This window comes from Serinus canaria, chromosome 25 (genome assembly GCF_022539315.1).
Source record: "Serinus canaria isolate serCan28SL12 chromosome 25, serCan2020, whole genome shotgun sequence".
NCBI lineage: Eukaryota > Metazoa > Chordata > Aves > Passeriformes > Fringillidae > Serinus > Serinus canaria.
Window position 1 is genome coordinate 7,900,901 of NC_066338.1, and position 17,336 is coordinate 7,918,236.

Here is a 17,336-nt window from a genome sequence, read left to right on the forward strand (position 1 = left end):
TGCGGAATTTCTACTGCAGACGCAAAGCACGTCGTTGCAACGTGCCCTCACTGCCAGAAGTCGCCACTATGGTCGAGTGGTGTCAATCCCAGAGGCCTCAAAGCCTCAGAAGTGTGGCAAACAGACTTTACACAATGCCAGCTGTTGAAACCTCGAGCGTGGCTCGCAGTTACTGTAGATACGTACAGCGGCATGATTGTGGCCACACAGCATCTCAAGACCGATTCCAAAGCGACCATCCAACATTGGCTGACAGCCATGGCATGGTTTGGAGTTCCAAAGCAAATCAAAACAGAAAACGGCCCAAACTTCATCTCAAAGGCAGTCCAAACATTCGCCTCGAAATGGAACATCGCCTTGGTGCAGGGCATCCCATATAACAGCACCGGACAAGCCATCGTCGAAAGAGCAAACCAGACTCTGAAAGCTAAGCTGGAAGTGCTAGCAAAGGCAGAAGGCTTCTCCAATGCCATTCCCCCAAGTGACCAAGCGCGCATCCTGGCAACAGCGCTGCTAGCATTAAATCAATACCCTAGGGGGGATGAAACAAACAGTCCAGCTCAGAAACACTGGGCATCTCGAGCATTAGAGGAGGGCCCGCAGGTGGTGATCAAAAACGAACTGGGGGAGTGGGAACAGGGCTGGAGATTGGTGCTCACGGGGCGGGGATATGCGGCTGTTAAAAAGGACGGGCACATTAAAAGGTGTCCGCTTAAGTCAATCAAGCCCGATCTTAACCATGAGCAGAATGAGACTGATGAGAGTTGTGAGTTTTTGTTTACAGGACATGCTCGTGGGGCGTCCTCGTGACGCGTACATCCCCGTTCCAGAGGACGCACCACCAAGCCGTCCAGCAGCGCCCGAGAGAGCCGTGCGGGTGAGACCCAAACGCCAATGGTGTTTCTGTGTGATTTTGCTGTTGGGGCTTGTCGCCAGAGGGCAAGCCAGCCCAGACCACTACCCTCATCAGCCATTCAGGTGGGTCATGCGACACCTTAGCAGTGGCAAGGTGCTCAAAGGAGTCACCACACCAAACACACCATCCTTCATACTCTGCTTTACCGACCTATTTCCGGGACGACCAAAGGTAGACCCCCATTCCCCACACGTCACACAAACGTACCTAACCTACTGGTGTCCAGTCTCAAACCCAGGAAAAAGCTACTGCAATCACCCAGGGTGGGGATACTGTGGGCATTGGGGCTGCGAAACCATTGTTACAGATGCCAGACCGTCAGGGCCAGGGTGGGATCCACAAGAGCCCGACAGGTTCTTACAGTTCACCTGGGCACCCACTGGCTGCAAAACACCCTTCTTTTTCCATGGAAATTTCCATCGAAAGAGTCATAAAATCCCCAAATTTTGGAAATGCACTAACTACAACATGACAGTTTTGCAGCCAGATCACCCCAGATGGACCACGGGCAGAACATAGACAGTAGCCATTCAAGGGTTGAAAGAGTGGGTGAACGTGCAAATTATCAGACTCCCAGCCTCTATGTCCCGATCAGTCGGACCCAATCCGGTTCTAGTAGCGAGCAAACCCAAGGAAGAGATCGCAGTTAACAGTAGTTCTAGCCCCGATACGCAGAACTCAGAACTAGTCTCCCCATCCAGTCTCCTAGCCGAACCAAACCTTTCCAATTCATTCATAAACATGTTAAATGCTACCTTCATATCGTTAAATCAGTCCAACCCGAACTTCACAGAATCATGCTGGTTATGCTATGATGCACAACCCCCTTTTTACGAAGGTGTTGCCTTCGATCTCCTGTTCATCTTCTCAAAGTCAAACAATCCACGCCAATGCAGATGGGACTCCCCCGGAGAGGCATTACCCTAAGTCAGGTTACGGGCCAAGGCAAATGCTTTGGCAATGCAACCTTGGCGAGGCAGACGGGCCTCGAGTGTGTGCAAGGAATTTGGCAAACTTAAGGGAGGGAAGTTCCAGTGGGTGATCCCAGCTGCATCAGGAATGTGGGTCTGTCACCGATCCAGGGTAAGCCCATGTGTACTCCTTGAAAAATTCGATGACTCTATAATGACTTTTGTGTCCAAGTTCTAATCGTTCCTAGAGTCCTGTACCACTGTCATGGTTTAAGCCTGGCACAATGCCAGTGCCCCCACGAGAACACCTACTTCCCTGGCACCTACTGTGAGATATGATCAGAGACAGAGCAAAGCAGGCTCCAACTTAAGGTGAAAAGGAAAAAAACATTTATTAACCTACAACTACAAAGGAAGACACACAAAACACAAGAGAACATAAGATGAAAACCTTCCAAAATTCTTCCTCCTCCCCCCACCAAATTTCCAATTTCATTGCCACCCTTCAGACAATCGATTCTCAGTCTCTCGAGGAGAGAGGAGTCCCTCTTGCGCCACACGCCTTCCATGTCCAGTGCTCTCACCACTGCACATGGATCAGAGCTGCTTCTAGGGTTTTTCATTTTAAGGATACTTTGTCCAGTTCCAAAGAGAGCACAGTCCTTCTCCTTTTGGGACACTTGTCCCCCCCAAATTTCACCCCCTGGGGCCGAGGGGTCTCTTGAACAGAGATCGTCTTCTTCTTCTTCTCTTCTTCGAAGCGGAGGGCACCACCACCACCCTCCTCACCCGTCGTCTCTGTTCACTCCTCCACATCACTGCACTCTCTTGGCTTTGAGCCATCGCCTCCCCCTAGAATGCAGTCTCTGTGGCACAGAAACACCAGTGGTTCTGCCGTGGCTACACAAGAAAAGTCCAGCCCAAAGCCACTCCATCATCTCCTCCCACCTAGAATTTTCTCAACATCTTCTCAATCTCAACAGCTTCTCAATCTCATCAACTCCAGGAAGACTCAGCTTTTGCAAGGTTCTCATCTTCCTCAGAGGGGTTAAAAGTCCCGAGCTCTCTGCCGGTTTACTTCGTCAACTCCCACGCCTGTCTGCCCTGCTGGGCACCCCCCCCTTCTCCTTCACGCCGGGCCATTATCACAGGCACCACAGGCACCGGCTCTGTCTCTCTCTCCCTCGCGGGGGGGGGGGGGGGGAATGGAGGATGGCTGCCCGAAGCCATTGCAATGTTCTCCTCCACCCTTGGGCCCAGGCCTGGCCTACCTCTCTCTCCGGCCACATGGCTCCCCTCCCCCACCCTGCCCAGCTCGGCCGGGCAGGGGGGGGTCTGCTCACTCTCAAGCGGGACTCCAAGAGGAAGTTCCCCTGGGAGATCACAGCTTTTAACCCCTGTGTTCTCAGAGGCGTATCCTGCCCTCAGTGGACAAACCAGGTGCCAATATTAAATCTGAACACTGATTGGCTTGCCCACACCATCACAAAAAACTTCATTTCCTTTCAAACCACGACAACCACTCAGACGAAGAAGTGTACTACCTCTTCGAACAAACCAGCCGTCTCTACAAAAGAGAAATATTGACAGGTTTAACTATAGCCATGCTGCTCGGCCTAGGAGCAGCCAGAACGGCCACAGGCATCTCAGCCCTAGCGACCCAGCACCAAGGACTGTCCCAGCTGCAAATGACCATCGATGAGGACCTGCAAAGGATCGAGAAGTCCATCTCTTCGCTGGAAAAATCCCTTTCCTCACTCTCAGAAGTTGTCCTCCAAAATAGGAGAGTACTGGACCTCTTGTTCATGCAGCAAGGGGGCCTGTGTGCTGCCTTGAAAGAGGAATGCTGCTTTTACGCAGACCACACCGGAGTTGTCAGAGACTCCATGGCCGAACTGAGAAACCGGCTAAACCTAAGGGAAATGGACAGAGAAGCTCAACAGGGCTGGTTCGAGTCATGGTTCAACCAGACTCCATGGCTCACCACCCTGATTTCTACCCTAATAGGCCCAGTCACTATAATCTTACTAACCCTAATCTTCGGGCCTTGCATATTAAACAAACTAGTGTTATTCGTTAAAAGGCATTTAGAAACGGCAAACATTTTGTTTCTCGAGCTCCGACAATTACTTTAAAGCATGCTAAAGTTACTAATACATGACTTTACACTAATCCGACTATGTAATTTTGTAACCTTTACATTTTATAACTTTATGAGATTTTTACTAATCATGGTGGGGGGGGAAATGTGGGAGAGTTAGGGATTGCGGCTGGAAGATCTCGGGCTGTTACGTGTAGACAGGAAGACCCCTCCTCACCTTCAGTCTGACCTTGGCTACCTGGCTGCACCCAGGACAAGGGCAGAGGAAGTGAGACAAACTACCTAAGCCATAAATACCCCTGAAACCTTTGAATAAACGCCATTTTCTATCCACCACATTGGTGTCCGCAGCATATGGACCGAGTGACTCTGTATTTGGGTCACCGTGCCGTACCCGAGAACCAGGTCGCCTTGTAGCAAGCTGCTACAGGAATCAGCATTTGCAAGGTTTCCATCATCCCAAGAAGGGTTAAAAGTCCCATGCTCTACCGGTTGGGTTCAAGAACTCCCACAGCTGGCTGCCCGACGGGCACCTCCCTCTCCCTTCTCCTTCACTCCCCCCGTGCTATCACAGGCACAGCTTTCTCTCTCTCTCTGGGGTGGGGGAATGGGGGATGGCTGCCCGAAGCCTCGCTGTGCTCCTCCACCCTTCGGCCCAGGCCTGGCCTACCTCCTCTGGCCGCATGGCTCCCCTCCCCTGCCCAGCTCGGAGCCGGGCAGGGGAAAGGTCTGTGCTCTTTCACGAACTGGAACCCAAGAGAGTTTCCCCTGGGAGTTCACAGCTTTTAACCCCCTGTGTTCTCAGAGGTGCATCCATGCCCTCAGTGGACAAACCAGGTGCCAATATAAAAATCTGAACAGCTATTGGTCTGACCACACCATCCCAAAGAAACTCATTTCCTCTCAAACCACGACAGGCGGCCTCCTCGACCAGCCAGGCCCAGCTCTCCATGAGTGTGTCCACCGAGTCCTGCCAGGCGCTGGCCATGGCTGTCACATCAGCCCAGGTGGCCCCCGAGTTGGTCTTGAAGTCAGCCAGGGCCTGGCCCAGGGAGGGGACACCACGGTGGCCCAGGGAGGGGACAGCACGGTGGCCCAGGGAGGTGACACCACAGTGGCCCAGGGAGGTGACAGCACGGTGGCCCAGGGAGGGGACACCACGGTGGTTCAGGGTCTTACGGAGGTGCCAGGTCAATCTCCTCATGGCCGCGTGCAGGGACTTTGGGGACAGGCGCAGCCACACACCCGGTGTGGCACAGTCACGGTGGCAGCCAGCTTGCCAGGGTGGCCACCACAACCACCAACAGGTCAGGGCAGGGGAAAGTCTCTCCTGGTCTGTAGAAACTCATACTGGTCTGAACTGGTCTGAACTGGTCCCCAGTGCTCTATACTGGTTCATACTGATCCTTACTGCTTTGTAGTGCCTCATACTGGTCTATACTGGTTTATACTGGTCTGTACTAATTTATACTGGTCAGGGCAAAAGAAAGTCTCTACCAGTCTGTAGATATTCCCACTGGTCTATACTGGTCTGTACTGGTTTATACTGGTCCGTACTGGTCTATACTGGTCCATACCATTCCATACTGGTCTATACTGATCCATACTGGTCTATACTGGTCCATACTGGTTTATACTGATCCATACTGGTCTATACTGGTCCATACTGGTTTTCACTCACGCACAGCTCTGCACAGCACCATCAGCCCCATGGTCAGCCCGTGCCCAGCCCGCAGCCAGCACTGGCACTGCCGTGCCCATCCCTCCTGTGCTCCAACTCTGCTGCTGCCTCAGCCACGGCCCTGAGATGTCCTCGTCCCCCAGGGTCCCCAGGGCCACTGCCGGGGACTCCACGGCCTCCTGGGCCCCCTCCAGCCTCCTCAGGGCCACCTGGGCCTGGCCCAGCACAGCCTTGGCCTCAGCCAGTGCCACGGGGATGCTGTCCAGTGTCCCCAAGGCCTTGGCCAGGGCCACCAGGGCCCCGTGCCATGTGGCCACTGCCGGGGCCACCTCGGGAGGGAGGGCAGGGGCGACACCTGGGGACAGGAAAGGGGGGTCCGGGCCCAGCGCTTGGCAGGGTCGGTACACGAGGGGGGGTCTGGTCCCTGTCCCGGTGCACAGAGGTGGCACTGCCCGAGGAGCCCCCAGTGCCCGGGGGGGGTCCCAGGGTTTGAGGGGGGGTCTGGTCCCAATGCTCAGTGAGGGGGGGTGTCAATGCACAGGGGGGTCCTGCTGCTCGGTGATTTGGGGAGGTCTCCAGTGGTCCCAGTGCCCGAGGGGGATCAATGCTCAAGGGGATGCAGTTTTTGGGGGTGTCCCAGTGCAAGATGAGGGGAGGTCAGTGCTAGGGGGTCGGGGGCACTGGAGGGGGTGTGGGTGAGGTTTCTGGGGGGTCCTGGTGCCCCTCAGGGCAGGATCAGTGCTCAGCAGCCGGAGATGCCCGGGGACCCACCTGGTCCCCCAAATCCCAACTGGGTCTGCTGCAAGGCACCGAGGGGGCTCATTCACACCCCCACCTCCACCCCAAGTCTCCCAAGAATGTCCTCAGATTGTCCCCAAGTCTCCGCAGCAGTGACACACTAATGACGTCATCACGGTGACACGACTGTCCCTGCAGCAGCCTTGGGATGTCCTCAATGGCTCTTTGGCACTGCTTGGTCACCTTACAGCCACCGTGGCCAGGAGAGGGACACGAGAAGAGGGTGTGGATGCTCCCAAGTGTCCCCAGCAGGTGACCTGTGGCCAGGTGGGCGCTGGCATCCCAAAGCCGCTCGGCCTCAGCCACTGCAGCCACCAAGACCTCGCAGAAATCGAGGGACGGCTCCTCTGTCCCCTCCAGGGCTAACTCGATGTCCCCAAGCTGGCGTTGCAGCTCCAGGGAAACGTGATGACTCTGCCACGTGCAGCCACCAAGCGCTCCAGCAGCCCCAGGGCCGCCACTGCCTGCTGTCCCCTCCTGGTGGCTGCCTCCTCCCAGGCATTGCAAAGCTTGGTGGTCTCCTCAGTCAGCCGGGACCAGCTCTCCATGAGTGTGGCCACCGCCTCCTGTCAGGTGCTGGCTGCAGCTCTCACATCGGCCCAGGTGGTCCCAGGGGTGGCCTTGAGGTTGGCCAGGGCCAGGCCCATGGTGGGGACACAGCGGTGCCACAGGAAGAAGAACCTGCAGCAGTTCAGTGACATCACGGTCATCCAGGGAGGTGACACCGAGGTAGTCCAGGATGCTGACAGAGGGGTAGTCCAGGGAGGTGACACCGCCATGGCCCAGGGAGGTGACACTGCCATGGCCCAGGGAGGTGACACTGCCATGGCCCAGAGAGGTGACACTGCCATGGTCCAGGGAGGTGACACCGCCATGGCCCAGGGAGGTGACACCACCATGGCTCACGGAGGTGACACTGCCATGGTCCAGGGAGGTGACACCGCCATGGTGTCCAGAGGTGTCCAGAGGTGACTGATGAAGGTCTCCAGGGCCACCTGCAGGGACTCTGGGGACATGGCCAGCAGCTGCCTGTCCCCACAGCACTGTCAGGCATGGTCAGGGTCTGGCACGGTCACAGTGGCCACCACTTTGCCCAGGGTGGCCACCACGGCCACCAGAGTCTCCAGCACCTGGGGAGGGGACAGGGGAGGTGTCAGGGACCTGGTGACACTTGTGGCCTTCTGCAGTGGTCCCTGTGCCCTCCTGGGGTCCTCTTTGTCCCCTCCCTGGAGGGCTCTACTGTCCCCTCTGTTCCTTTGTCACCCCCTTGTCCCCTCTGCCACCACCTGCCACGCCCCGCTGTCTCCCCTCCCCCGGCCACCCTTGGTCCCCTCCAACCCTCTGTCACTTCCCCCCTTCCTGCCACACCCTCCTGTCCCCTTTGTGACCCTGTGTCCCCTATGTCCCCCCCATCCCCTCCCGCCACCCCCCATGTCCCCTCAGTCCCCCCGTACCCTCTGTCACCCCTTGTGTCCCCTCCACATCCTCATCCCCTCTGCCACCCCCGTGTCCCCCCTGTCCCCTCCCGCCCTGCTGTACTGTGATTGTCACACCTTGTGGGGCTCCATGGCTGCTGGGGACACTCCAGGGACACTCCAGGGATGCCTTGGGGACACTCTGGGGGGCGAACACAGCTGGGTGACAGTTGGGGACACAGCCCAAGTGACTGTGCGTGCAGAAGGCACAGAGGGACGTGAATGCACCCCCTGGGCTCGCCCCCCTCCCCCCATGGGGCCACCTCACAGCATCTCCCCCATTCAGGAAACCTGAAAGACGAGATAATGCAAACAGAAACTGAAACAGCGAGAAAAAGAATTTATCAACCCTCAGTACCAGAGAGTGAAAACACAATAGGATGAGACTGCAAAAAGAAATAAAATTAATTGTTGTGTTACGGATGCTTATTATGGTATCGGTTTTGGCAAGTCCTAAAATGGGTTCTCTATATACATTGCTAAAATAACTTTGCTTTTATTTCTGCTATTAACAAAAACTTGGACATAGTAGTGGTGGTAGCTGATCTAGTTAGGAGTGAACTGTCTGTTTGGTTGGGATAACATCCAGTGAACATGGCATGAGCACCCTGCTGTTGATATGCCAACTATCAGCATCTGCCATCTGAAGAAAGGATAGATCAAGGCCCAGAGTGGAAGTGATCAAGAGAGGGAACCACAGCCAAGAAACACACATGCTCTAAAAAGGCAGGCCAAGGAGGAGCCATGCTAAGCAGTTCCGAGAATATGTAAGCTAGTTTATGGATATGCACACAGGTCTATGAATATGCAACAGGCTGAGGAAATGGAAAAGGTATATAAAGGTTATTCTCAAGAGTAAGAGTGTGCTCCTGGCTGAGTGCCAAAACACACTGGGCTGTTATCTTTGCTTTACTGTCTCTGTCTCCTATTGTCCTTTATTAAACTTCTAAATTTTAACTGGAAAGTGAACTGTGTTTTTCACAAGAAGCCAACCCAGTTCCTGCTTACAAAACCTTAGAAATGTTTTTCAGCCCATTAGCTTGTGCCACACAATGCTGGTATTTCCTCTAACACCAATCACTCTAATGTTCAACCCACATGGTCCTGCTACAATGCACCTTTCACGGGTCTAATTCTCTGAAATATCTGGTCTGTTTGCAAGGCCATCTTTTGAGACTTGTTGAAACTTGTTTCCAGTTCAGTGTCTCTCTTTCAACAATGTCATCTCTGTTCCATGGCCTTCCTAAGCCAGCACAGCTGATCTCAGAGTTTGCATGGACATGGACAAGACTGTGTGAGCTTTCTGCCAGGTTTTGGGAATCCTTTACAAATCCATTTCTCACATCCCTGGTGACACCGCTATGGCTTTTCCAGCACTTTTCCCAGGGGTCCTGCAGCTCTAGGAGGTCAAAGGGGAGGGGGCAGAAGCCCTGGGATGGGTGGGGGGCACAAAGGGGGGGTCCGGGCCCCATGCTCGGGAGGGGGGTTTCAGTACATGAGGAAGGGCCCAGTCCCTCTCCTGGTACATCTCCCCCATTCAGGAAACCTGAAAGACAAGATAACGCAAACAGAAACTGAAACAGCGAGAAAAAGAAATTTATTAACCCTCAGATCCAGAGAGTGAAAACACAACAGGATGAGACTGCAAAAAGAAATAAAATAATTGTTGTGTTACGGATGCTTATTATGGTATCGGTTTTGGCAAGTCCTAAAATGGGTTCTCTATATACATTGCTAAAATAACTTTGCTTTTATTTCTGCTATTAACAAAAACTTGGACATAGTAGTGGTGGTAGCTGATCTAGTTAGGAGTGAACTGTCTGTTTGGTCGGGATAACATCCAGTGAACATGGCATGAGCACCCTGCTGTTGATATGCCAACTATCAGCATCTGCCATCTGAAGAAAGTGTGGACCAAGGCCCAGACTGGAAGTGATCAAGAGAGGGAACCAAAACCACAGCCAAAAAACCCTCCTGCTCTGTCCTAGGGTGATGTTAGGATGCTTGTATCCCCATTTGTGTGTGCTGTTTATGCTGGATATTATGTTCGGTGCCTTCAAGACTGGCTTTGAAGAGTGAATGTTTTATTTTGATTTCTTATCAGCCGCTCCCCCATGGCTGGCAGGACACAGACGGGCAGTACACAGTGCTGCTTTTGCTTTTTGCTTTGCTCTCGCTCTTGCTTCTGCTTTGCTTCTGCTTTGCTCTTGCTTTGCTCTTGCTTTTTCCTTCTAGTCATTAGCTAGTTTAGCAAAGCAGTTTGAATTTTTTCCCTGGACTGTTTCTCCTTTCTCTTTTTTGGACCTACTCGAGTCTGCTCTGGACTGGGACCTGGGAAACACCGAGAGTTTGCACCTGGAGGCTGCAGCAGCTGCCCCAGCACCAGAGGGACTGATAACAGAGCGACCACCCCAGGACAGACTTTCTGAATTTGTCATCTTTTTCAGAGCAGTGAAAGAGTGGTGTCACCTGGTATTGTTCATTTTGTGTGCTGGGGGTGCTGTGCCTGTTAAATAAACAGGTTCTTTCCACTTCTCTCCGAGGAATTCTTCCCAAACCAGTTGGGGGGAGGGCCTGTGTGGGTTTGCTTTCTGGAGGGGCCCCCGCTTTTGGGGATTCTCTCCCAAATTTGCCCTAAACCAGGACAGAATGGTGTAGACGGTGTTAGAATAAGGGGTGGATTATGTCCTAGGTTCCAATATAAAAATGTGTTCTATTCCCACCTCAAGAGCTGTTGAAAACAGGAGGGGCACTGTCGCTATAGGACAGGAAATAACACAACGCGGACACACAGCTCTCCAAGGTAAAAAAGAGCACTTTTAATTTCTGACTCCAACATTTATAGATTTCCAAAAGTGACAGTGGATTGCAGGGTAAAAGTGCCACGTCTCCAATGACACTGGACAAACCAACAGTCCATCAAATTTCTCTTCCTCCATAAAAAAATGCAAAACAATAAGTTATTTACATAAAGTGTGAGAGAAACTTCGTCACAAGACTGTAAACATCAGAAGGCTCAGAAAAACTTGAAAAAACGGGGTGACAGGGCATTGTTTTTTCCTCTGCAGTTAATGGACCCATCAATGCCTTGCCCCATGACTCAGAGGTAACCCCCTCCAGGAGCCATTTCTGTTTAATGGGCACTCAAGGACCAATCATGACTCAGAACGATATCAGCCCATTGGAAGATGCTCCGCCCAGGGGGAGGAGCTCAGCATCCCCACCTGGATATCATCTGGGCTGTGGGACAGAACAGGCAGCCCTTACCCACTGGTTTCCAGAGGACAAGAGCTACCAGATCCTTTCTACGGGATCACCACTTCAACAAGACCATTTCATCTGGACTGCTGCCACCAGCCTAACTAGCAGGGTGTCAGGCTGTGTTCTGACTCTTTCAGTGTTCTTATTTTGTATTATTGCAAGTATTTGGAGTTTTTTTGCCCTTTTCCTAATAAATTGTATTTCTGACTTGGTGTCGCTCACTGGCTTTGCTTTCAAACCAGAACAACTGGCCACTGGCGATGGTTGTTTGCCTTGATGGCCCAATTGGATCCACGTGTGTGTTGTGACTGTCTGGCAAGGGCCATGGTTTTTTCTCAGTAGTAAAGTCTGGTATAACAAAGGGATTGATCAGCCTGCTGCAGTCATGGAGTCAATGCTCACTATTCCCCGCTGGGGACCGCTGCTATGACAGGAACTGATGATTTTTCTTTCAGCACTGGACAGTCCTTGTTCCAGTGCCCCCATTTCTTACAGGATGCACTCTGCTCCTTCTCCACAGGGGAAGCTTCCTTGGGTGACTTTTCCTGAGTTGCCTTCTTGCTGGGCTGGGATGAACTCTTTCAGCTGGGCCCCTGTCCCAAAACACCTTCCAGGCAACCTCCAGCAGTTTATCTATGTCTTGAACTTCCTTTTCTTTTCTTCTTATATCATTTGAAGCCTGACCCACACAAACCAAAACCAGATGTGCTTTACCCTCAGCTGATTCAGGATCTACATCAGTATATTTGATGGCAGTTTCTCTTGTTTCCTGTTTAAAAAATCAGTGGGCGATTCATCACCATTTTGCCTCACTTGGTGAAGCTCTGACCAATTTCCAGCTTTGGAGACCCCATGTTTTAACCCCCATTCCACGAGGCTTTGATATCAGTTTAATTTTGCCATCTGCTCGGGTGTATTTCCATCCCAGCCAGGGTTTCCAAGGGGAAATATCTCAGTGACGGAGCCTTGAAGCAGCTCCCTGGCTGTGCTCCCCTCAAGGAACGTTGGGGTGGATTTATTGACCACTCGTCCCTCAGTGGGGTCTGTGGTATTTGCTGCGTCCCAAGAACGAAGGAGGAATTGAGAACCTGACTCCATGTTCTTAGAAGGCTAATTTATTATTTGATGGTATTATGTTATATCAAAGAATGCTATACCAAAACTCTGCTGAAGAATAGAGAAAGGATACAGAGAGAAGGCTTAACAAGAATGAATAATAAAAACTCCTGACTCCTTCCAGAGTCCCGACACAGCTGGCTGTGATTGGTCATTAAGTTAAAACAATTCACATGTTGCATAAGCAATCTCCAACCACATTCCAAAGCAGCAAAACACAGGAGAAGCAAATCAGACAATGATTTTGTTTTATTCTCTGAGGCTTCCCAGGAGACGAATCCTGGGCAAAGTGGATTTTTTCAGAAAATATGACAGTGACAGGGGTCAAGTAACGTGTCTCACACAGAGTTCAGATGAGCCTGGTTGATTCCTACAGAGGGAATTTATTTATTTATTTATTCATTCATTTATTCAATTATTCATTCATTGATTTACTTATTAATATGCTGTATGGTGCACACACAAACTGATAGATTATATTGCATCAACCAGCAGCTACAAGGAATCATCGATAATCAATATCAGCATCAAATGCCATATCAAACTGGTGATGATCAATAACAATGTGTCAAAGGCAATAGAAACATACAAAAAGCAATAAAAAAGTGCAAAAGGCAATACAAAAGTGCAGAAGGCAACGCAGAATTGCAGAAGCCAATTATAAAATTGCAATTTATGACCTGGCTCTGCTGCAGGCACAGTGAAAGCTGGAAGCTGCTGGGGACTCATTCACCCCTGTCCCTGCATGTCCCTGAGTGTCCCCAGTGATGTCACCCCCCCCCCCCCCCAGGAATTCCCATCAGGATTTGGGACAGTACCATTGAAAATTTCCAGAAAATTCCCCAAATCTGTCTCGAATACTGCACGGGAAGGAACAGGCGACAGCAGGAATGTCCCAGTGATGTCACTGCTCCCATGTGAAACGTTCCTGCAGCAGCCTTGGGATGTCCTCGACAGCTCTTTGGCACCGCTTGGCCACCGTGCGGCTGCCAGGGCCATCGGGGCCACCATGGTCACCACAAGGACTCAAGAGGATCTTGTCGATGTCCCCAAGTGTCCCCAGCAGGTGATCCTTGGCCAGGCGGGTGCTCACATCCCACAGCCACTGAAACTTGACCACTTTGAACACCAAGGCCTCGGGGTCATCAGGGGACACCTCTTTTGTCCCTTTCAGGGTGGTTTCAATGTCCCTGAGCCACCATTCCATGTTCCAGTTAAACAAGGTGGCTCTGTCACATGTGGCCACCAAGTGCTGCAGCAGCCCCAAGGCCACCTCTGCCCAATGTCCCCTCCTGGTGGCCACCATTGCCCACCTGGTGGCCACTACAGCCTCTGCCATGGCCTCATTGGTGGCTGCTGCCACCTCGGCATCATGCATGGCCAATTCCCTGGCCACCTCCTCCTTGTCCAGGGCCACCATCAGCTGCTGCTCCATGACCACCTTCTCACAGAGCTTGGTGGCCTCCCTGGCCAGCCAGTCCCATCTGTCCACAATCTTGGCCACAAACTTCCGCCAGGTGCTGGCCACACTGGCTCTCACATCAGCACAGGTGGTCCCTGGAGTTGTCCTGAGGGTGGCCAGGGCCCGGCCCAGGGAGGGGAAACCATGGTGGCCCCGGGAGGTGACAGCACTATGATTCAGGATTGCACGAAGGCTCTGGGTGAAGTTCTTCAGGTCCTCATGCAGGGAGTTTGGGGACTTGGCCCAGTGTGGCCCGGTCACGGTGGCCACCACCTCACCCAGGGTGGCCACCACAGCCACCAGCGCCTGCAGCTGCGGAGGTGTCAAAGACCTGGTGACACTTGTGGCCTCCTGCAGTGGCCCCGTGCCCCTGAGGGGTCCCCTCTGGCCCTCCGTCCCTTGGTCAGCCTCTTGTTCCTGCTGGCACCCCCCGTCAGCCCCCTTGTCCTCTCCAGTGTCCCTTCTACCCTCCTCTCCCTCCTGTTGCACCTCTTGGGGCTCCATGCTCACTGGGGACACCCTGGGGACACTCTGGGGACACTCTGGGGGTCGAAGGAGCCTTGGGATGTCCTCAATGGCTCTTTGGCACCGCTCGGCCACCTCACAGGCACTGGGGCTGGTGGGCCAAAAACCGAAATAGCAGTTGATGATGTCTCGAACTGTCCCCCCGAGGTGATCCTTGACCAGGCGGGCGTTGGCCTCCCACAGCTGCTCGGCCATGGCCACCTTGGCCACCAAGTCCTTGGGGACATCGGGGGAAGCCTCATTTGTCCCCTTCAGGATGGCCTTGATGTCCCCGAGTGGGCGCTGAAGCTCCCGGGGGAAGGCGGTGGCTTCGTCACACGCGGCCACCAAGCGCTCCAGCAGCCCCAGGGCCGCCTCCATCCGCTGTCTCACCGTGCTGGCCCTTCTTGCCTCGCTGGCAGCCACCCTGGCATCTCTCCTCACCTGGGCTTCATGCCCGGCCACCACCCCAGCCCCCTCCTCCCCGCCCAGGGCCTGACCCAGCTCCACCACGTTTCCCTGAGCTGTCCCATAACGGGCAGCCTTGTCCTGCAGCTTCCTTGCCCGGGCGGTGGCGGTGGCCGCCTCGTCGTCCGCCTTGGTGGCCACCTCCCTGCAGGTCTTGTGGAGCTCCGTGGCCTTCCTAGCCAGCTCAGCCCACCTGTCCACAAGCACATCCACCAACCCCTGCCACTTGCTGGCCGCCATTGTCGCACTCTTCTGGGTGGTCCCTGGGATGCTCCTGTAGGCAGCCAGGGCCTGGCTCAGGGAGGGGACAGGGTCATCATCATCGTACAGGACATTGCGGTGCCTCAAGGTGTCATTAATGCAGTCTCGGGTGTCCTGGAGCTTCCAGGTGAAGAACATCAGGCCCGAGTACAGGCACCTGATGATGTGAGCAGCAGAGTCATCTCGTCCCGACTGGGCAGGGTGGCCAGCAGCTCGCCCAGGATGGCCACCACGGTGACCTGTGGCTGCAACAGGGCTGGGGACAGCTGGGGAGGGGACAGGGGAGGAGTCAGGGACCTGGTGGCATTTGTGGCCTCCTGGGGTGGCCCCCAGCCCCCAAGGGGACTCCTTGGTCCTGTCCACCCCTTGGTCAGCCTCTTGTTCCCTCTGTCACCCCCTGCCCTGCCCCTCACAGCCCCTCCCACCCCCTGCCCCCTGTTGTCCTCACTGCCACCCCCAACACCACTGCTGTCCACTCTGCCACAGCCTACAACCATACTCGTAGCCCCTGCCACCTCCTGCTGTCCCCTCTGCCACCGCCTGCCAGCCCTTGTGTCCCCCCCATCCCCCACTGCACCCATGCCCCCATATCCCCTCCACCTGTCACCCCCTTTCCTGCTATCCTCTTTGCAACCCCCTGTCCCATACGCCACCCCGTGTGACCCCTCCATCCCCCACTGACCCCTCCCCTCCACCACTGTCCCCACTGTCCCGCTCTCCCACCCCTCCCCGTCATCGCACCTCTTGGAGCTCCATGCCCACTGGGGACACCTTGGGGATGCTCTGCGGACACACTGAGGGTTGAAGGAGCCTTGGGATGTCCTCAATGGCTCTGTGGCACCACTCGGCCACCTCACAGGTACTGGGGCTGTGGGGACAACCATCAATATAGAACCTGATGATGCTGTCTGGAACTGTCCCTCGCAGGTGACTATTGACCAGGCGGGTGTTGGCCTCCCACAGCCGCTCAGCCACAGCCACCTTGGCCACCAAGTCCTCGGGGACACTGCCGGATACGTCATTTGTCCCCTTCAGGATGGCCTTGGTGTCCCTCAGCAGGCGCTGCAGCTCCCGGGGGAAGGTGGTGGCTTCATCACACGCGGCCACCAAGCGCTCCAGCAGCCCCAGGGCCGCCTCCATCTGCTGTCTCACCATGGTGGCCGTTCTTGCCTCGCTGGCAGCCACCCTGGCATCTCTCCTCACCTGGTCTTCCTGCCTGGCCACTCCCTCGGCCCCCTCCTCCCCTCCCAGGGCCTGACGCAGCATCACCATGTTTTCCTGAGCTGTCCCATCACAGGCAGCCTCGTACTGCGGGTCCCCAGCCCGGGCAGTGTCTCCGGCCACCTTGGTGGCCGCCTCATTGACCACCTCCCTCCAGGCATTGCAGAGCTTGGTGGCTGTCCTGGCCAGCTGGGCCCAGCTGTTCACCAGCGCATTCACTGACTGCTGCCAGTCGCTTGCCACCATTGTCACATCATCCCAGGTGGTCCATGAGATGCTCTTGTAGGCAGCCAGGGCCCGGCTCAGGGAGGTGAGAGGATCATCATCATCACAGGTGACATTGCGGCGCCGCCAGGTGTCATCAGAGCGGTGCAGGGTGAACTGGAGCTCATTGGTGAATTCCTCCAGATCCCAGTACATGCGCCCTGGGGACACGGGCAGCGTCTTGTCCAGCTTGGGCAGGGTGGCCAGCAGCTCGCCCAGGATGGCCACCACAGTGACCTGTGGCTGCAGCAGGGCTGGGGACAGCTGGGGAGGGGACAGGGGAGGAGTCAGGGACCTGGTGGCATTTGTGTTCTCCTGTGGTGGCCGCTGTGCCCTCCAGGTCCCAACTGCCCCCTCCATCTCTTTATCAGTCTCTTCCTCCCTCTGCCACCCCCCAGTAGGGGCCCACCCCTTGTAGCCCCTACTGCCCCCTGCCCCCACTGCTGTCACTCTGCAACCCCCTGCCACCAAACTAGAAGCCCCTGCCACACCCTGCTGTCCCCACTGCCATCTCCCATGTCCCAACCCCACATGTCCCGCCCATCCCCCTGTGCCCCCTCACACCCCGTGTCCCCTCCACCGGTCACATCCCTCCTTCTTGCCACTCCCTCCTGTCCCCTTTGTAAATCTCTGTCCCCTCCCGACTACCCCATTTCCCCTCCACCCCCCATGCCCCTCCCTCCCCATAGTGTCTCCTCTCCATCCCCCCCCCGCCCCAGTCGCACCTCTTCTGGCTCCATGCTCACTGGGGACACCTTGGGGACGCTCCAGGTGTCGAATGAGCCTTGGGATATCCTCGATGGCTCTTTGGCACCGCTCGGCCACCCTGTGGTAACGGGGGCTGTCGGGACCACAACCGAAATAGCGGTCGATGATGTCTTGAAGTGTCCCTGCCAG

General features: G+C 54.8%; 1 protein-coding gene and 1 long non-coding RNA gene across 4 annotated transcripts; one reads left to right on the forward strand and one right to left on the reverse strand.

Moving 5' to 3' along the window:
- The first annotated feature begins 9,563 nt into the window (after positions 1-9,563).
- LOC127060532 (uncharacterized) lies at positions 9,564-11,350 on the forward strand. 2 transcript variants are annotated; one of them, XR_007779694.1, is made up of 3 exons: positions 9,589-10,354; positions 10,612-10,685; positions 10,951-11,350. It is a non-coding gene; the product is annotated as an uncharacterized LOC127060532 (long non-coding RNA). The 2 variants fall into 2 exon arrangements; XR_007779693.1 differs by having other exon boundaries at positions 9,564-10,685.
- A 1,140-nt stretch (positions 11,351-12,490) lies between these two features.
- On the reverse strand, positions 12,491-17,330 carry LOC108964630 (uncharacterized). Of its 2 annotated transcripts, XM_050983995.1 has the most exons (3): positions 17,165-17,330; positions 15,696-16,703; positions 14,958-15,220 (listed from the first exon to the last, which is right to left on the reverse strand). In XM_050983995.1, exons 1-3 carry the CDS (start codon positions 17,177-17,179, stop codon positions 15,092-15,094), a joined length of 1,152 nt encoding a protein of 383 aa, XP_050839952.1. In that variant the 5' UTR covers positions 17,180-17,330; the 3' UTR covers positions 14,958-15,091. The 2 variants fall into 2 exon arrangements, with proteins under 2 accessions (XP_018781854.2, XP_050839952.1); XM_018926309.3 differs by lacking the exon at positions 17,165-17,330 and having other exon boundaries at positions 12,491-15,220; positions 15,696-15,843.
- Between the last annotated feature and the right edge of the window lie 6 nt (positions 17,331-17,336).

Excerpts from the sequence above, each read along its gene's own strand:
- LOC108964630 (XM_018926309.3), bottom strand. The coding sequence starts at position 15,092 with ATGTTCTTCACCTGGAAGCTCCAGGACACCCGAGACTGCATTAATGAC.